The following is a 17,871-nucleotide window of genomic DNA, read 5'->3' on the forward strand; positions in this document are numbered from 1 at the left end:
CATGTCGTGCTGGAAAAGCTCGCTGCTGAAGAGATTGCAGAGTTAATTTTGTTTTAATGATTCTTGTTGGCCCCGATTATGCGTTGATCAGTTCACACATGCCTCATATCTAAACATGTCGGTCCTACATGTTCCTTTATATGTGAGCACGGATGAAAAGAGACGTCAAAACTTGATCGAGGATAAGTGCAAACTTGGACTATCTGTTTTTTTTGGGCTAAGACAGTGGAGGCAACCAAGAAGGGACTTCGTCCAGAAGTTTTGTTAATGGACACATCAACTTGATGATGCAGGCCTGGCCTGACGCCCTTCCTATGCACGATTGGCCTGATGTCTGTCTGTGGGCTGGACTGACATGTTCCAAATTAGGAGTCCATGAAAACTTGGAGGCCGTTTCGCGGCACGGGTTGCGTGTCCATGGCCCGACCCAGAATAAGTGCATATTACCCTTGTTAACTAGTAATAACTATAGTGTGAATTTGCCAATATAAAACTATCGCCCGAGTTTAATTTCCAGTCATGAACAAAAATACCAATTAGAAACACGCCTCAATTCCGAAGACCATTAACTTTATGTTTCGCCTGTATTTTCTATTCAAAATGAGTTGGTTTGGTAAGAAGGTGCTTAGATGTTAATTACGCCCTACGGAGAACAATAGTCGAGTAAGCTCACCAAAGCTTTAGAGTAAAAGTTAAGCACACCAAATGTAATGCTCGATGAATATTAATAAAATATTCCATAATATGTTGCTTGCTATTAAATATAGAGTACAGTGCCAACCAAGCATTGAAATGCATGCATATAGACAGGTTGCGATGTTCATTGATTATTAGGACCGCAATTCATGATTATTGATTATAGTTATGATTTGGCGCATTGTTCATACGTAAAAATATACTCCCTCCGCCGCCACCCACCCCCTTCCCCACCGATTGCGGTGTCACCGCCAGTAAGGACCTCGACGTCCCAACCTGCAGTCCCCGCCACCCAAGCTCCACTTGATGCAATAATAAAATTTTCTTGCTATGCCCCTTGGTATTAAATACAGAGTAGCATACAGTGGTAACCAAGCATTGAAGTGTGTGCACACATATAGGTTGTGATGTTCATTGGATATCATGATCATATCACAATCATTAAATATAGTTATGATTTGGTCCATCCATTTCTCGTGTATAAATATATGTGCTATGAATTGTATATGCATTTTTGAGAACCAATTCAAGGCCATGTGAGACACTATTATAGATAGAGCAGGGGGAGAAACAGTAACCTTGAGGATTGAGAGATATCGGGAGAAACCTTGCTGCAGTATAATTGCATAGGGAGAGCAAACATCAGTTAGTGGACAAGATGCTATGAAATCTAGCTGAGAATAAGAAGTCACTCTATGACCGCCAGGACTTTATAGGACTTTCTTACTTTGAATTCGGTGCTGAAGAAATTCCAGAGTTAATCTGATTGTATTTTCCTGTTGTTCTCACTAATACCACGTTGGTCACTTTGCTCTGTTTAGATCTATAGGGGTCGATCCGACATGTTTGGTGTTCCTCTACATGTGAGGACAGCGAACCTAGTGCACTGAAAATAAACCATCTCTCATGGCGGAGCTTAGATTGAGTTCACATTGAGATGTCCCGTTCGGCTATTATATTGTGAGTTTCTTTATCAAAAATATACTCACGTGTCATGGAGTACCATATTGTTAGAGTTACATGGTAATTAATTTCGAACAGATGCGGCGACCATTAGTGACAACTACCACAATGAACTAATTCTCGAAAATCCATGAACATTTTCGTCTCTCACCATGTGCAAATCAGTCCAGAAAATAACAACACGCCGAGATGTGTATCCATCCTTATCTAGTTTCATGTCCACACTTGATCCGAAACTCATGGATATTTTTATAGTTCATGAAAATATTTTAAATTCACAAATATTTTAGAATTCATGGATATTTTTTATTTCTCAAAATCATGAACATTTTTTATATCATGGTATACTTTACAATTTGTGACCATTTCTAGATTTCATCAATATTTTTTAAAATTAAAATACTTTTGCAAATTGATGAACTTTTTTTAATTCACATTTGTTTTTCCAATTTTTCTTGTTTTTTTGTAAAAAAAACACGAAATTTTTCATGGTCACAAATGATTTTGAAATCCATGAACATTTTCCAGAATCATGAACATTTGTAAAAAAACCTTTTTTACCTCAAATACGCTAATTTGTTTGAAAAGGAAACAAATCCTTTTATGAGGCCCATGTACATGCTGCCTTTTTTATAATACATACACACTCTCTTTTAAAGGACCGCGTATATAGCTAGGTATAGCATCGAGAAAACCATGGAGAAGAAGGAACAAAAGCCATGAGGAAGAAATGAAAAAATGACAAAGAAGAAAAAAGACACGTACGTAATAAATCCTGATTCGTCATCCACCAATGATGGGCTGCTGCTGGGCCTAGCAAACAAAGCCGAACAAGCAACACCAGCACATTGCTCACTACGAGCGACGCCTAGCAGCACACTAATTTTGTCTTTGTACAAAGGCCCAGGCAATAAAAACAACAACCATAAATCAAAAGGCCCCGACCCAATAGGTGGGTGTTGGTGAAGGGTTTTGTGGCGGGCGGGAGGGGAGGCGGCAAGAATACACAAACGGCGGTGACGACTACACACAAGGGCCACAATCTAGCATTGATATCACTTAGATGTGATATTACAATGTCACGTCTAGTGAGTCTAAGATAGACCCACTTGCTTTCTACTAAATCATTATCTTTCAAATAGTTGAAGGACCGAAGATTTGTTTACATCATAGGGTCCATTCCATGAAACCTTCCAAAGCTGAACCATGTTGATATATTTCGACAACATTTTTTATGGCAAGTATCGAGTTATAGTTTATATGTCAGGAAGGATATCGAACATGAGCATTGCTGCCACACCTTCAAGACTTGCACGTGGTACCTCGATGTTGTGGTACCATCATTACTTCTCGATAACAAATTGATACTCCTACATGCACTTGCATAACACTACTATAGTGCCAACCAAGCATTGAAATGCATGCACGTAGATAGGTTGTGATGATGTTCATTGAGTATCCTGATCATATCACGATCATTGAATATAGTTGTGATTCGGTCCATCTATTTCACATGTATAAATATACATGTTAAGAGTATACACATTTTTGAGAACTAAGGCCATTTGAAGCGTCACTATAGATAGAGCAGGGGAAGAAAGAAACAGAAACCTTAAGGAATGAGAGGCATCAGAAGAAACTCTGCTTCAGTGCAATTGCATAGGGGGAGCATCTCGTCGACAAGCAGACCAGTTGCGATGGAGTCCTCTGGGACCCATGCAACTTCGTCCTACCATTTACGCGAAGAGATGGGTCCCAGAGGACTCTTTGGCCTACAGATGACCAAAGAGTACTCTTCAGCCTACAGATGACCAAAGAGTGCTCTGCGACCCTATTCCACCACTCTTCGGCTGCAAGTAGACCGAAGGCTCTACTTCGGCCTGGAGTTGGCCGAAAACCTCATCTTCGGCCAGCAGGAGGCCGGTGGGGTCATAGATTTGATTTTTATGTGTTCAATTATATAGTTTCCGAATTTGCTATAAAAAGCATAATAGTTTCAAAAAAAATCCCTTGGATTAGGGTCAAGGAAGGGAAGTGAATCTTTGTACACTCTTTCTCATTATCTTTAGTGGCAAAGCTCGTTATGCAGCTGAGTGATCTAATTGGGTTGCCTATCATGCAGTTCTGATATTCTGTTGCTTAAGAATATTGCAAAACTTGCTGAGTGTTTTTTCCCACACTCTCGGCCCACTTCACTCCCCTCCCCTCCACTCCCCTCCGCCACCCAAGCTCGTCTCCGACTCCTTCCGGTCCTCTCCGGCATGGCGGGCAACGGATCCGAGTCCTTCACCTCCAGATCCGTCGACCCCGAGCTCATCCCACGCAGCCCCGAGGAGGAGATGGCCGTCCGACTTGCGCTTCGCCGCGCCCGTGGGGAGGCCCGTGGACGGCAGCGCTCGGACTCCGTCCGTCGAGAATCCATTGCTTCCGCCCAAATGGGGCATGGATCCGGCGCTAGGCCGGCCATAGCTGCCTCGCCGGATCCGTGCGGTCCGTCTGGCGTCCCAACGCGCTGGCGGACGCGCAACCCCTCCAGTGGCGACAGCCGACGAGGCCATGGCACGGCGTGCCCGCCGTACAAGGCATCGGGCGCGGGAGGCGGCGACAGCCCTCGCGGCGGCGGATGTCGGCGAGGTGGAGTCGCATTCTCCGGCGCCCCATGTTGCGCATCAGTCCGGGCGCCACAACCGCATCGTGGTGGACGTCGGCGGCTCATCCCTAGATGGATACATCATCGATCTGACGTCCATCCGCACTGTTCAGATTCCGGTCTTCGACGAGGGAGAGTAGGACATGGGGGACGGCGGGGCCTTGAGTCCCGTGAGCCAGCTCGTGTCCCATGCCCTACCCTACCTTGCCGGCGACCGGCCCAACACTCTGAGGAGCGCTGCCAGCCGCCTGACATGGCCAGGGCGGAGCCGGGCGAGCGGGGAGCGGAACCGGACGAGCTCCATGTAGATTAGGTTTCACGTTGCATGTAATAATATGGATTTGAGGTTTCTAATTTGAGATATCCGGATGTGGAATGCGTTTTTTGAGGGGTGACCGGTCACTGTCCGCGGACGCGTGCAGGCGCGTCCGCGAGCGTTTGAGGGGTCGGATTTGCCAAGTCCGACTGCAGATGCTCTTACACCCTCATCTTGCAATTCTAATTCCCGGCATGAACCATTGCGATTAATCTGTCTATGTAGCGAAACTTCTATTCCATTATCAGCTTTCAGAAACAACTTATCTCGTTTTAGATATATTTAAGGGCATCTCCTGTAAAGGTCCGGATAATGTGACCTGGACATTTTTTACCATCCAATGCAGTCTGCTAAACGTTCAAGGACCATTTTGCACGTTTGCTTCTGCCCAAACTGAAACCTATCATAATGGATTTTGCAGGAGTCCGGACACCATAGAGAGGTTTGCTTGGCCCAGTGTCAGTTGGACTACATGTCTTTATAGCCCATGTGATACGGTCCATCCATTTCACATCTATAAATATACATGCTAAGAACCGTATACACATTTTTGTGAACCAAGGCCGTGTGAGACATCACTATAGAGAGAGCAGGGGAGAAAGAAACAGTAACCTTTGAGGGATGAGAGGCATCAGGAGAAACATTGCTTCAGTGCAATTGCATAGGGGGGAGCATCTCGGCGAGAAGCAGACCAGTTGTGATGGAGTCTGGCTGAGAATTACAAGTCACTCCATGACCGCCCAGAGTTCGTAGGTCATCCCCTCTGTGAAACTCTCAGGCCGGGGCATATGGTATACTTCAGTACAACCGACTCCATGGCCATGCAAGCGCGTTACGTACGTTGAATCTGTGCTGCCGTGGCACCGCAGCTCGCTAGAGCAATTGCAGAGTTAATTTTCTTGTCGATTCTTGTTGTCCTGCGTGTGATACGTTGGTCAGTTGGCTTGGCTCAGATCTAGCTTAGGCATCGATCCGACATGTTCCTCTACATGTGGCACAGTGGACCTAACGTGCACCGAAAACAATCCATCTCCCATGGTGGAGATGCCATATCGGGATATTATATTGGGTACTCTAGTCTAGATTAGAAATTCTAGTGGCATGGCAATTAATTACCGCTAATGAGTTCTAGCACAACAACTTAAGTCTGGATGGTCTGATACCATCGCTTACTTCTTTATAACTAATCGGTCGATAATCTTGGTATGGGCTTGAATAACACTCCCACATGTAATGACGGATGGCTCTTAAGTACAAACCTGATAGCGAGCATACTATAACTTGGTAGTAGCTGGTCACGATAAAACATGTTGTAGAATCTAGTTTCAGAGCACTTTTTTTTTTGTGTGGGGGAGTTTCAAAGCACTTATCGACACATACTCGGTGGTAAATAAAACATACGTATAATAATTCAGATTAATACTTCAAGAGATCAGTTATTTTGACACTTTTAAACTACATGTGCCTCAGTGTAGAATTTTTGATTAATTATTAGTAGCCCTGAAACTCCTTTTCTCTTTTCAAGGCATACATTTTGATTACTCAAGACAAAACTTTGGCTCACAGTTACCATATGAGTATCTGATTTTTTTACACCCGCAATAAAAAATGTTTAAAAATATGGATCTACTTTACCATGGACTTATGTCATGCAAATTACCTACTAAGCGTAGTGATCATATGTTAAAATCCCGTCTTAACCAAATACATTTGAGTATATTTCAACTGGAAAATAATACGTCAAAGCATAATATATCTAGCTCCCTTCAACAAAGAAAACCAAATATATATTTTCCTGGACGAAAAAGAACAAACTCTTGGTTCAATCGACAGCTCACAGCTGCATGCCCGGCGAGATTCAAGAATCTCTGCCTAAAAATAGTCACACGTCAGACAATCCCATGTTCACAACAGAGAACCGAAGCAGTGCCACAAGAATTATTCAGAACCTATCTCGAACTTTTTACTTCAAGGACAATATAATTACCGTTAATCAAGCAACCATTCCGAATCATATATATCCCTCTGTCCCATAATATAAAAGCGTTTTTTACACTATACTAGTTAAAAACACTTTTATTATTATAGGACGTAACGTAGGGAATAGTACAGTATAACAACAAGGGTGAATCTTGAACCTGTACAAATGGCGACAGTATTGCACGCACAATGTGACGATCCGGCATGTCAAAACAGAGCTCTTGGCTGTACTGTGGTCTCTAGCTAGCTACAGCTCGAAGTATGGACCCTACCTACCTGTTGTGGAGCGCGTCGGGGCAGCTTGGGACCGGCCGCTTGTTGTCGGCGAACCCCAGGGCGAAAGGTGTCGACGACGGCGACGGCGAGCTCGCCAGAGCTTCTTGAGGCACCGGCCGTGAGCCGACGTCGTACGCCGCGGACGCCCCCGCTCCCAGACGGCGCACATGTGCTGGCACCAAGGCGGGTAGAAGAAGAACATCGCTGCCGCCCACCAGGTACACGATGACGATGAGGGATGAGCACGAGCAACCGGTGGTGGTTACAGCGCGGGAGCGGCGCCGCCACACGGAGGCTGCGCCGGTTGCATCGATCGACGCCGGGCGGGCGTGAGAGACAGCCACGGACACGGAGAGAGCGAGGCTCTTCGTGCAGGTTTTGTGTGGTTGATTGACGGAGCAGAGCAGGTTAATTAGCCGTCGCGTGTTTCCGCGTTGGCGGGAAGCTAGCGGGAATCATGGAGCGCTGCCTCTCCTCTCTGAGAGTTCAACAAGCCATGACACGGTCGCGCGTCGAACAGAAAATACGTTTAAATCACTGCTACGTGCTCTGTTTCTACTCGATCGAGGTGGAAGAATCTGTCTACAGGAGGTGAAGACATTTCGCTACTGTGTGCGTACTTGTTACTCGACCTAGTTGGATGCAGTTACGTAATCACTGGCGCGATACGGCACCAGCCGCCGGCACTGTTCCGATATTTGTGGACGAGATATATATGGGAACCAGTTTAAGATAAACGCGCCGGTGCATCAACCCTTCGTCCAAGCTGATCGGCTTCTTGATCGACAAGCTTGGTATATACGTGTACTAGAAGAACGCCCGTGCGTTGCAACGGGGCCACATTAACTTTAAAAGTTCAATATCAATTATGTTAATATTACATATAATATTCTCATACATATTAAGTGACATTGAGGATCTTTTTTACCATCAAATTCTCATACACACATCCTCTTCCCCACTCTCTCTCCCCCTCTCCCTCACTCGGGAGGTGGGACAAAAATAAACCCGGAACAGAGACTACCAACTGAGACATTAGGAGTAGAGATCATTTAGTTGATAAGAATAAATAGAAAACGGTGTTAAAAAGGAGAAACAGATTAGAATACATTGAAAAACCAAAAGGACGATGTAAAAGGGGATTCGCCCTGCCCCCGGGCCTTGCCACCGAACCGGCTCAACGGTCCAGTCCCCGCGCGGTCGTCTTCTCCTGTTCCCCGAGCCGCGTCGCTACAGAGCCGGGCTCCCGCCCGACCACCTTGCTGGCATCGAAGGCGAATGGATAAGGGTGACGCCCTTCCTTCCCTGCCCCCATGGCCTCACTCCTCCTCGACGCCCCCTCCCAAATCCACTTCTCCTCCTCGCTCGCTCGATCCCGTCGATCTGGACGAAGTCAGACGCCACGGCCACCATGACCGACCCCGTCCACATGGCCACTGCCCTCCCTGCGGGCTAGGAGCTTGTCGAGGAGCTCCGAACGCCTTCGCTACTTCGTCTGCACCAACGAAATCAAGTCCAGTACCCCCGCATCGACGTCGCTGCCGTCTTCCTCAACCTTGGGCCACCGCGACATTGCCGTTCGATCCGCGCCGCCCCGAGCTCCCATGTCTTCCCCTAGGGCGCCATTGACACCATCATGATCTCCTCTTGCCTTTCCCCTGTTTCCCCTCTCGTTTGCTCTCGTTAGGTATTTCGCTGTGGCCGAGAACCGCTGTCCGCCATGGCCATTGCAGGGGTAGCCACCGAGCTCCTCGGATTGACCCCGTGGCACATGCCCGCTCCTATGCACGCCCATGCCCGAGCCTGCCGCTCTTCTTCCGCGCCCGCGGGGCCACTCCCTCTCCATGCCCATGCCCGTGCTACACCGCGTCGGTCGCGCCCGCCGCTGCCGTCGCGCTCGCCGCAGCCACCGCACCATCGTGCCCTGCGCGACACACACCCTGGCCGCGCGCCCCACTCTCGTTGGCTGCGCTCGCCCCGTCTGCTGCCGCCTATCCCTTCGCTCGCCCCGCTGTCGCGCCCCTGCCTCGCGCCGCCTCCAGTCGTGGCCATCTTCTGCCGGCCGCCCCCTCAGCCACGCCGGCCGCATCTCTGCCCTCCACCGCCGGCCGCTTGCCTCACCTGCTGCGTGTTGCTTCCTGCTGCTATGAGCTGCTCTACCGCTGGTACGCTGCTGCGCCATGCCCTCGACACCGCCGTGGACAAATGTGGCGGAGGGATTGTTAATGGAGTACGAGAAGGAGGTGGCGGAGAAGGTGTGGAGAGGCAGGAGGTCTGGGACGGTGTCACCTGGCTGTGGTGGAGGTGTTTATGCGAGAAGGAGCCGGAGTGGAAGGAGAGGTCACAATTGGAAAGAATCGCAAAAAAAATCATAACCCGAAGATCTCGGTTCAAAAAAAAATGCTAATATCGATGGAGGGGTGATTTCCTTCAATGGGTGGAAAATATAGGAAATATTGGTTGTTATCAAGGAAAGGTAAAAATTTAGGTACCTGGAAATATGAGTACCTGCCCGTTTGTGACGTGTCTGATTAGGAAAGTTTGTAAATGTTAAGAAACTATTTATTGAGAGAAAAGTTGTGACGTGTCTGTTATTTGTTTTCTAAAACAAATTTCACTAATAAGAGAAATCGATTGATTTAGATAAGTGAGGAAAGTTAGATTAAAATGTATTATTTGTTTTCTGAAAATCTGTTATTTGTTTCCTAAGACAAATTGAACCAATAAAAGGAATCGATTGATTTGCATAATTTAAGGAAGTTAGATTAAAATATATTATTTGTTTTCTGAAAATCTGTTATTTGTTTCCTAAGACAAATTGAACCAATAAAAAGAATCAATTGATTTGCATAATTTAAGGAAGTTAGATCCGTGATTTGTTATACGTTAGGAAAGTTCTGGTTGTAATAAAGAGTGGAGAGAAAAATAAACCGATGGACCAGGGTGGGAGGAGGTGGTGGGAGGAGAGACGAAAAAAAGCCAGTGAAAATAAACCACGGACCAGGGTGGGAGAGGGTGATGGGAGGTTTAAGCGCCGGCCGCTAAGTCGTCTGGTACGGGCAGGGACGGATTTAAGGGGGGTCGATCAATCAGTTTGTTCCCTAATTTTTCCGCTATAACTGCTCGTGAGTTGCTTTGCCCCCTTATGACTACCAGTATGACGAGGCCCGTGTAATTTTTGCACGCACAAGGCCCAAAATCCAGGAGAAGGAAAGCAGCCCACAGTCGAAGCAAAACCAGGCTAGGGTAGGAATTAATACGCACGTACGCACAGTGTTTAGATCTCCTCTATTCGCTTCGTTTCCCAACATGCTTCAGCCCGCCCGCCTGCCGCCGCCCGCCATCCGCCATCTAGATCGATCTCTCCGTCGAGAAGGGAAGGGGATATGCAGGTGCCGCGTGTTGATCGACCGCGCATTCTCGCCGGCCGGCCCCGCGGATGAGCGACCAAATTAAGGTTAGTTTATTTTTAGCATTAGATTTGTTCGCGTCTTTCAAATCATAGAAGTGTAATAGTAGATATACAGAAATTAACGACTAGATACAAAATTTTGATCTTTGATAGCGTATCATAAATCAGATTTTGAGTTAACTATCTAGGGCCATGTTTGGATCAGACCCCAAAGTGTCTGACAAAACATTTGGCGCTGATGAAAGTGATAGTTCTGTTTGATCGAGATCCAATTATTTGGCTCTCCCCAGCTTCATTACCTCATCCGGTTTTCGCAACCAAAATTTTGACGAGGCGTTGGAGCCTTGGAGGTCCTTTTCTCCAAATTGGTTGGCTGGCTGGATGACACAACACATGTGTACCTATCTATCGTATGATTTTTAGTCTTACAGTTCTTGCCCCCCCCCCCCCCCCCCCCCCAACTATCTCTATTTTCTAGCTCCTAGATCTTCCAATATGTAGTACTGTACGTATCTACGTATCCTATAATTTTTAGTCTTATAGTTCTTGCCCCCCCCCCCCCCCCCCCCCAAATGTTGCACCGGCGTCTGGATACATATACGTATGGCTGGCCAGTATGCGAGTATTCGAGTAGACATACATGTACACTGGTGGTCCGGCACGGGTATTCGGCCACGTATAGGCCTGGCCTCCAGCATGTAAGTGCTAGTACGTGAATACCCTGGCCACGCACGTACATGCAAGTACGTGCACATGCATGCACTAAGGGCATGCACGAAGGGGCGTATGTGTAGCTCCATCACCCAATAGGGACACACACGTGAGGGAGTCGTGTACTTAGGAAACACATTCATATCTAAGAATAAATTTTCTTGTTAAGTGACGTGAAAAAGTACGAAACAAATGACCCCCGTCGAGTCGAGCTTGACTGTGGAGCAAGTCAAACTTAACTCGACGAATAAATCTTGTTTGCCAAGGAACCGGACGCAACTCGTGCAGCTGCCGCCCGCCATCATATTTATTTATTTTTGGCGCCTTGCATGAAAGCAAGCCATGGAGAAGGTTATTTCCTTCGCGTACCATTAGAGCGCAAACCATGGAGGAAGCCCACGTGGACAACAGAAACCAAGATGATTACGGGAGGAGTCCCACGTCGATCACGGCTAAATCCAATTATATTTTTTATTCTTCTCACGTTGTTTGTTGACCAGCATGATCCAATTATATTTTTGTTTCATCATCCAACTATTTTGTTTGTTGCACGGCTAAATCAACAAGATATGTGAGTCAGTGCTAGTATAGATAGGTTATTTTTATTGTTCTCCCGTCGTTACGTATTTTCTGATGCAAATACAACATTAATGAATTATGCATTAGTTGTTGATGAACTTCAAATAGGAAAAATTGATATACTCTTATTTTGAGCTGATCAATTTGTCATCGTGCAAATTTATGCCCCACGCTAATAAGACAACTAAAGCAACTTCTAACACATTACCATATGAAATTAATTGATTATATAATTTATGTTACTTTTGCTAGTGAAAGTAATTGATCATATGTATGTAAATTAAATTTGCATGATTTTTCTAGTGTTTTTTTCATTACTGTTAGCTACTGTGAGAAGTCTTATATTTTTTTAACAGAATGGACGAACTCAATGGAGAAATTGTGTGCGCCGTTGAAAAAATGGTGCAAACTTACTGCCGCTCTATCTGGCGCTCAACGCGCTAGACTCACCGAAACAACATTGTATGCCATGCTTCAGATACCACCACTTAAAATGCGTACACTATTGATAAGTTACATGGTTGAGATTTTTTAGCACAGGACGGGAAGTTTTATGGTACAAGACCTTGTTGTGGAGGTGTCTCTCGGTGCCGTGGATGTCAAGTGCATCTTCAACTTGAAGAACCAAGGACTGTCGGTTGCAGACATTCTCATTAAAGAAGGTGAGGGTATTAAAGACCGGGTGCCGCCTCATTTTTTGAGTAAGACAACAGGTAATATTGTGATCGATGCTTTCATTGCGGACATTATTAAAAATAAATCCACCTCTGACGATTTACTTCCGAAATTAGTCCTTGCCCTGCTAGGAACAGTTCTTGCTCCCATGTCGATCCACTTCAAATTCTTGGAAGGAATTTATTGCTCTTCCTTTTTTAGAGAACAATAAGTTACAAATTTTATTTTGGAAACAAGAAATCAGTTTTCAATTTTATTTGTCCTTTCCAATAGATTTCAAATGAGCTTTTCCTTGGTCTGGTCATACAAGGCATTAAGCACACATGACATTGCTTATACAGAAGCTGACTGAAATAATTTGTTAACAACTACTAACGACTGATGATCAACAAGTAAACAAATCCCACAACAATTATTGAAAAATAAAATCCCGCGGCCATCAGATTTGCGTGCTTCTTCAGATCGATCAACTGCCTTAAGTTCTTGTTGATCTTCTTCAATTCCACCTTCAGTTCCGCATCCGCCACCATCGGAGGAACATTGGCATAGCCCTTATTATCCACCGCCGATGGCAGATCTACCTCTAGGGTTGCCCCGTGCCTCAAATCAATGACGGCTACTTTAAGAAGCGATGCTTACGACAAAGGAGGTCTTCATAACGGGCTGGTACCTATCTACAATTGAACTTTCTATATCCGATTTTTTATTTGGTACTAATGGTTCATTATATTTTATAAGAAAAGGCTGTCATGGAAATTTGTGCTCCTGAACGACCGTCTGAGAATTCTAATAATTTTCCAAGAAAAAATGATGAACATGTGCATCAACATGATTCGTATCGAGCACCATCACAAGGACAGCAATTTAGTAGCCAGCAAGTATGTACTCCAAAGACTATTTGTTTTTGCAATATCACAAATAGGTGTCATGGAACCTCATTCATTTAGCTATTGTTATCAACGGGGTTTTATTTTGTTTACACAGATTGACATGGTAGTTGAAGCCATGAATGCACGCTTAGCTGATCATGAAAAGAAGGTAGGCAGGAAGTTAATGGAAATTGAGCACAGATTTGATGTCAAGTACCAGACACTAGGTGAAGACTTGATCGACATGAAGACTAAAACTGGCACTAATCCTAGGTTGTCGAAGGCCGAGGACGAAATTAAAGACTTAAGGAGGGAACTACATGTATGTCATATTGTGCATTTTGTATTTTGTATGAATATGTTCCTTCATGTTCATTATTGTTTGCATTGTTACAGGAATTAAAATACGAATTTACAAGCAACCGACAGTCAGTGTCACAGAAAGGAGGCGTGCAGGTGATCTTTATGGCCCAACACGTTAATATCTAAAAGTAACAAACTAATGATGAACTACCTTTGTTCTTTGTAGGATCAAGTCAATGTGTGCAATTCATCCCTGACAGAACTCCTAGGGCTAGCCAATTCACGGCAGGGACTTCGACTACACCAAGTGCAAGACATGTGACGGAAAACAATGAGAATCCACAATTAACTCCGATGAAGCCTGTCTTTGGTAATGATTACAAGTTCACAGATGAGGACATAGAGACAGCCGTTTACATCCGCGGAACATACGATCCTGTTGAAATAGCTAGAATCGGGGACATTACCCTCACAGCAGAAAAACTGAAGCGAAATTTGGACAAGAAATACATTTATGGTGATGTAAGCCCATTATACTCTAGTCTACATCATTACTGCAACAACTTTCTTATTATTGTATGATTAAAAATTTGGCAGGTTATTATGGCATATGCTCGCATTAGCCAAATTGAGAATGATACTACCTCAATCATATCCCCTGAAGAAACCGAAAAGCTGTTACAAATGAAGGGGGTGGTTCCTGTTGGACGTGCAGCCTCATGGTTAGCTCGTGTAGCAGAAAAATTTGTAGGGCGCCGAAAGGTACATGTTTTCCTCACTTTCATAGTTTATGTACACACTGTACACGACAAATTTCGGTTCTCAACCCAACCCAAATTTTACTCCAGGTGCATGTCCCACTTAATGTACACCAAAACCATTGGATGCTAATGATGTTTAATTTTGACAAAAAAGAAATTCAGACTCTGAACTTCATGAATTATCATTGCGAGAAGACCAAGGAAGATTCTCTTGTAAGTGTTCTCTTGCTGCCTCTTTTGATCCGCATGGCACATGAGCTCCCAAAGTACCGTAACCCTATGTATAACTCGTCGTACCCTAGGTGGACTCGATTCAGTTCTGCATCGACGAAGCTGTCAAGAATGGGTTGATATCACCAGCTAAGAACATCAATTTTGCCGAATGGACCAAAAAACGCTATGAGAACATACCACAACAGACCGATGGGTACGCATGGCCTCATAAGTTATTATTTGCCTACACGAATAAGATTACTGATATTTAACTAAACATCGCAGGACTTCCTGTGCGGTTTGGACACTGCAGTACATGTTGTCATGGAACGGGGATGAAATGACCGATATTTTCAACCAGGTAATTGAATGCCTAATTTACATTTGTACTTTGTTTAGCTTGAAAGCTATGCTAACGTAAGTGTCGGTTATCAAATATAGGCAAGGATAGATATTTTCAGGTGAAAAATATGTACAGCCTTACTGCATTCGAATTGCAACGCGCTTCGTCTCGAATCATATAAGTTCCCCATAACGGTTAGTGCTACATCAAGAATATATCATTTATTTCATAAGTCTCATGATTAGAAGTAACGCAGCACTCTCTCTTATACAGAAGGAGGTGTACGATGCCCAGCAAGCAGTTCTACCTGATGGTTCAGAAGACGACGTACAATTAGTCAACAATCCTGATGGTTCCAACGAACCCGACACATCCAACTCCCAGAAGGATACCGGTGCACCCAACTCCCCCAAAAGTGGTGCACCCAACTCCCCAAAAAGGAAGAGAGCACGTGGACGCCCGAGAAAGCTAGTCAATCCCGAGGAAGCAGCAAAAACAAAGAGTCTTAAAGAACTGAAACTTAAATTTGACAGCAAGACCATAGCCAACCAAGTGTCTTCGTTACCATCACGGTCACGCAGAGAGCATAAACCAGCACCAGCTTTATTGAGCCCATTCAAACACAAATAGGTAGCATCAATTGATCATCAATTGATAAATGCTCATGCTCATGCTCTACTTTTAGCATCATTTCATACACGTTTAGTTCTTATCAGAAAGTGGAAATAGGTACTCTTGGCAATCATGAGCATCCTCTACTTATAGCAATATCTAATGCATCATCAGTACAAAGCTTGATTTGGCAATAGGTGGAATCGGCAATCATTTGCATGCTTTAATTTTGTGAAGCTATAATCATGCTGAGTTATACACTAAACATAATCATGCCAAGCTATAACTACCATAGTCATAAACCAGGCTTTTCTTAAGCACAGGTGCTTATTTGTATAGGGTAGACGCATAACTAGGCGTCTCTCCTGTAGAAATAGGCACCGGTGCTTCAGAAAAACCCTATTTATTTTTCTAAGCACCACCCTAAGCATCTAGCATTGTACAAGGCTTAACATGCATCACCAAAATAGTATTAACAACTTGGAACACTAAACCAGAGTAGCAGCAAACTCTTAAGATAAACGGCATAGGTTCAGACACACCATAGGACATCAGTTTTAGAGTCGAACAACAAAGAAACATAGATAACATAAGAGGACACGGCGGTCCTGGGGCAGCAGCAGCACTCTAGCAGCACATCACTTCTCTCCCTTCTTCAATGGAGGTTGTAGGGCTCATTGACTTTGACAATCTCGAGGAAGCGTGCGTAGGCCGCATGTTTAGCCAGAGTACTGGCCTTATGGTTCTTACCATGTCCATTGCCAGTGCTGAAGGCCTGCTGGATCATGCCATCTATGCCGCCACGGATCACCTTGCAACAGAAAGGGCACCCAATCTTGCCAAAGAAACGGTACTTGATCTTGCCAGCAATCAGATGCCTCAGGGTGTAGCGGCTCTTGCTGTGCCTGTTGTCCATGCCGTAGTCCACGTCGTCGTCATCCTCCTGTGAATTAGTGAATTAGTACACATAGAAGAACTCAGCTAATCTATTATGGTACATTGCCTTAATTACAATGTTTTGAAAGTACACATGTGTAACATGGCAACTATCTATTTGCTAGAAATAAGGCGTATGTGCACATACATAATTGAGCCAAAGAAATTGACATGCATAAATATGGACAGTGGAATAGTTGCATTTATAGATTAGTGCACAAGTAGTACATAATTAACACATGAAAGACTTCATGAACTGGCTTGGTTTAATGATATTTGATACTTGTTACAGGTGTAATTCTGATTGGAATCAGAAAAATGGCTTCATTATACTCCTCCATGTTTCACACAAGGGGGGTTTGTTCTATCTACTGGAATGAAGAAACCATTATTCTTTCTGACAGCGGCAATACTGCATCTCCAACATTGTTAGACCCTGATAAGTTTCAGAAAGAAATTGGTAAAGGAGCTATGGGGTGTCTCACTGCTCATATTGATGAGAGATGTGGCTGTGATCATCTAGATAATATACTGGGGAAAATTGGCTACATGAAATGTTTTGATTTTGTGTCAGCCCATAATTATTAAGGGAGCAATCACTTCCTTTGCAAAATGGAAATCTGTACAGAATTTGCAAATGGATCATCTATGAACATATGTGCAAACCGATCATCTATGAACATGTGTGCAAATTAATTCATCTACATAAACTAAAATGAATCAGGAACTGCAGCATTTTGTCACTGTCCTGGGGAAGCCAATGGAGAATCCTGCCATATATCCATTGTTTAACCCACTTTTTTCATTAATGTATCCCTGCCATGAACATTTTCTTGTATTTGGGTTCATTACCCCACTTCTTTCATTAATGTATCCCTTGTGAAACTTATGCTCATCTAGTTAACAAGACAAACCCCAATGCCATGAAAAAAAACAGAGTATCTGCTGGAATCAGAATGTGAATCAGATTTAAAATTCCACATCCAACATGAAGATATATGCTACATCCCTACAATCCTACATACGTACAACTAGCACGCCCTAATGAATTTGATGCTCATCTAGTTAACAAGAAAAACCTCAATGCCATGAAAAAAACCAGAGTATCTGCTGGAATCAGATTTAAAAATCCAGATCCAACATAAAGATCTATGCTAAATCCCTACAATCCTACATATGTACAACTAGCACGCCCAAGTGAAATTGATGCTCATCTAGTTAACAAGAAAAACCCCAATGTCATGAAAAAAACAGAGTACTACCTCAGATAGCTCGTCGATGGCATCATCGTCGAAGTCGCTGCCCTTCCTGCAATCTACGTCGAACTCCTTTATGGCGTTCTCCTCGTAGAGCTCTTCGATTTCGTCATGCACCTTGCGCTTAAGCCTTCTCATCTCCTCCTCCTCCAGATCTTCCCCGACCATCTGCTCGCCGACGGGTGCCTCCACGGCTGCGATGGCAGCGGGAGCAGGCACAACGGTCGCTGCACCGCCAGCTTTCACCGCTACGGCGGACTCAGCCGCTCCACCCACGGCTGTAGCCACGGCAGCAGACTGCTCTGCTCCGATGGTTGCCT

The 17,871-nt window shown here is 44.6% G+C and overlaps 1 protein-coding gene and 1 long non-coding RNA gene across 4 annotated transcripts; both read left to right on the forward strand.

The window, feature by feature from the left end:
- The first annotated feature begins 10,186 nt into the window (after positions 1–10,186).
- Positions 10,187–13,976, forward strand: LOC123073780 (uncharacterized). Of its 3 annotated transcripts, none has more exons than XM_044496818.1 (6): positions 10,187–10,338; positions 11,940–12,924; positions 12,997–13,136; positions 13,243–13,449; positions 13,524–13,583; positions 13,657–13,976. In XM_044496818.1, exons 3-6 carry the CDS (start codon positions 13,008–13,010, stop codon positions 13,750–13,752), a joined length of 492 nt encoding a protein of 163 aa, XP_044352753.1. In that variant the 5' UTR covers positions 10,187–10,338; positions 11,940–12,924; positions 12,997–13,007; the 3' UTR covers positions 13,753–13,976. The 3 variants fall into 3 exon arrangements, with proteins under 3 accessions (XP_044352753.1, XP_044352751.1, XP_044352752.1); XM_044496816.1 differs by having other exon boundaries at positions 13,002–13,136; XM_044496817.1 differs by lacking the exon at positions 10,187–10,338 and having other exon boundaries at positions 10,905–12,924; positions 13,002–13,136.
- Positions 13,977–14,040: 64 nt separating this feature from the next.
- Positions 14,041–14,598, forward strand: LOC123073781 (uncharacterized). Its single transcript, XR_006435739.1, has 3 exons — positions 14,041–14,192; positions 14,279–14,404; positions 14,494–14,598. It is a non-coding gene; the product is annotated as an uncharacterized lncRNA (long non-coding RNA).
- Positions 14,599–17,871: the final 3,273 nt, after the last annotated feature.

This window comes from Triticum aestivum, chromosome 3D (genome assembly GCF_018294505.1).
Source record: "Triticum aestivum cultivar Chinese Spring chromosome 3D, IWGSC CS RefSeq v2.1, whole genome shotgun sequence".
NCBI classification, from domain to species: Eukaryota; Viridiplantae; Streptophyta; class Magnoliopsida; order Poales; family Poaceae; genus Triticum; species Triticum aestivum.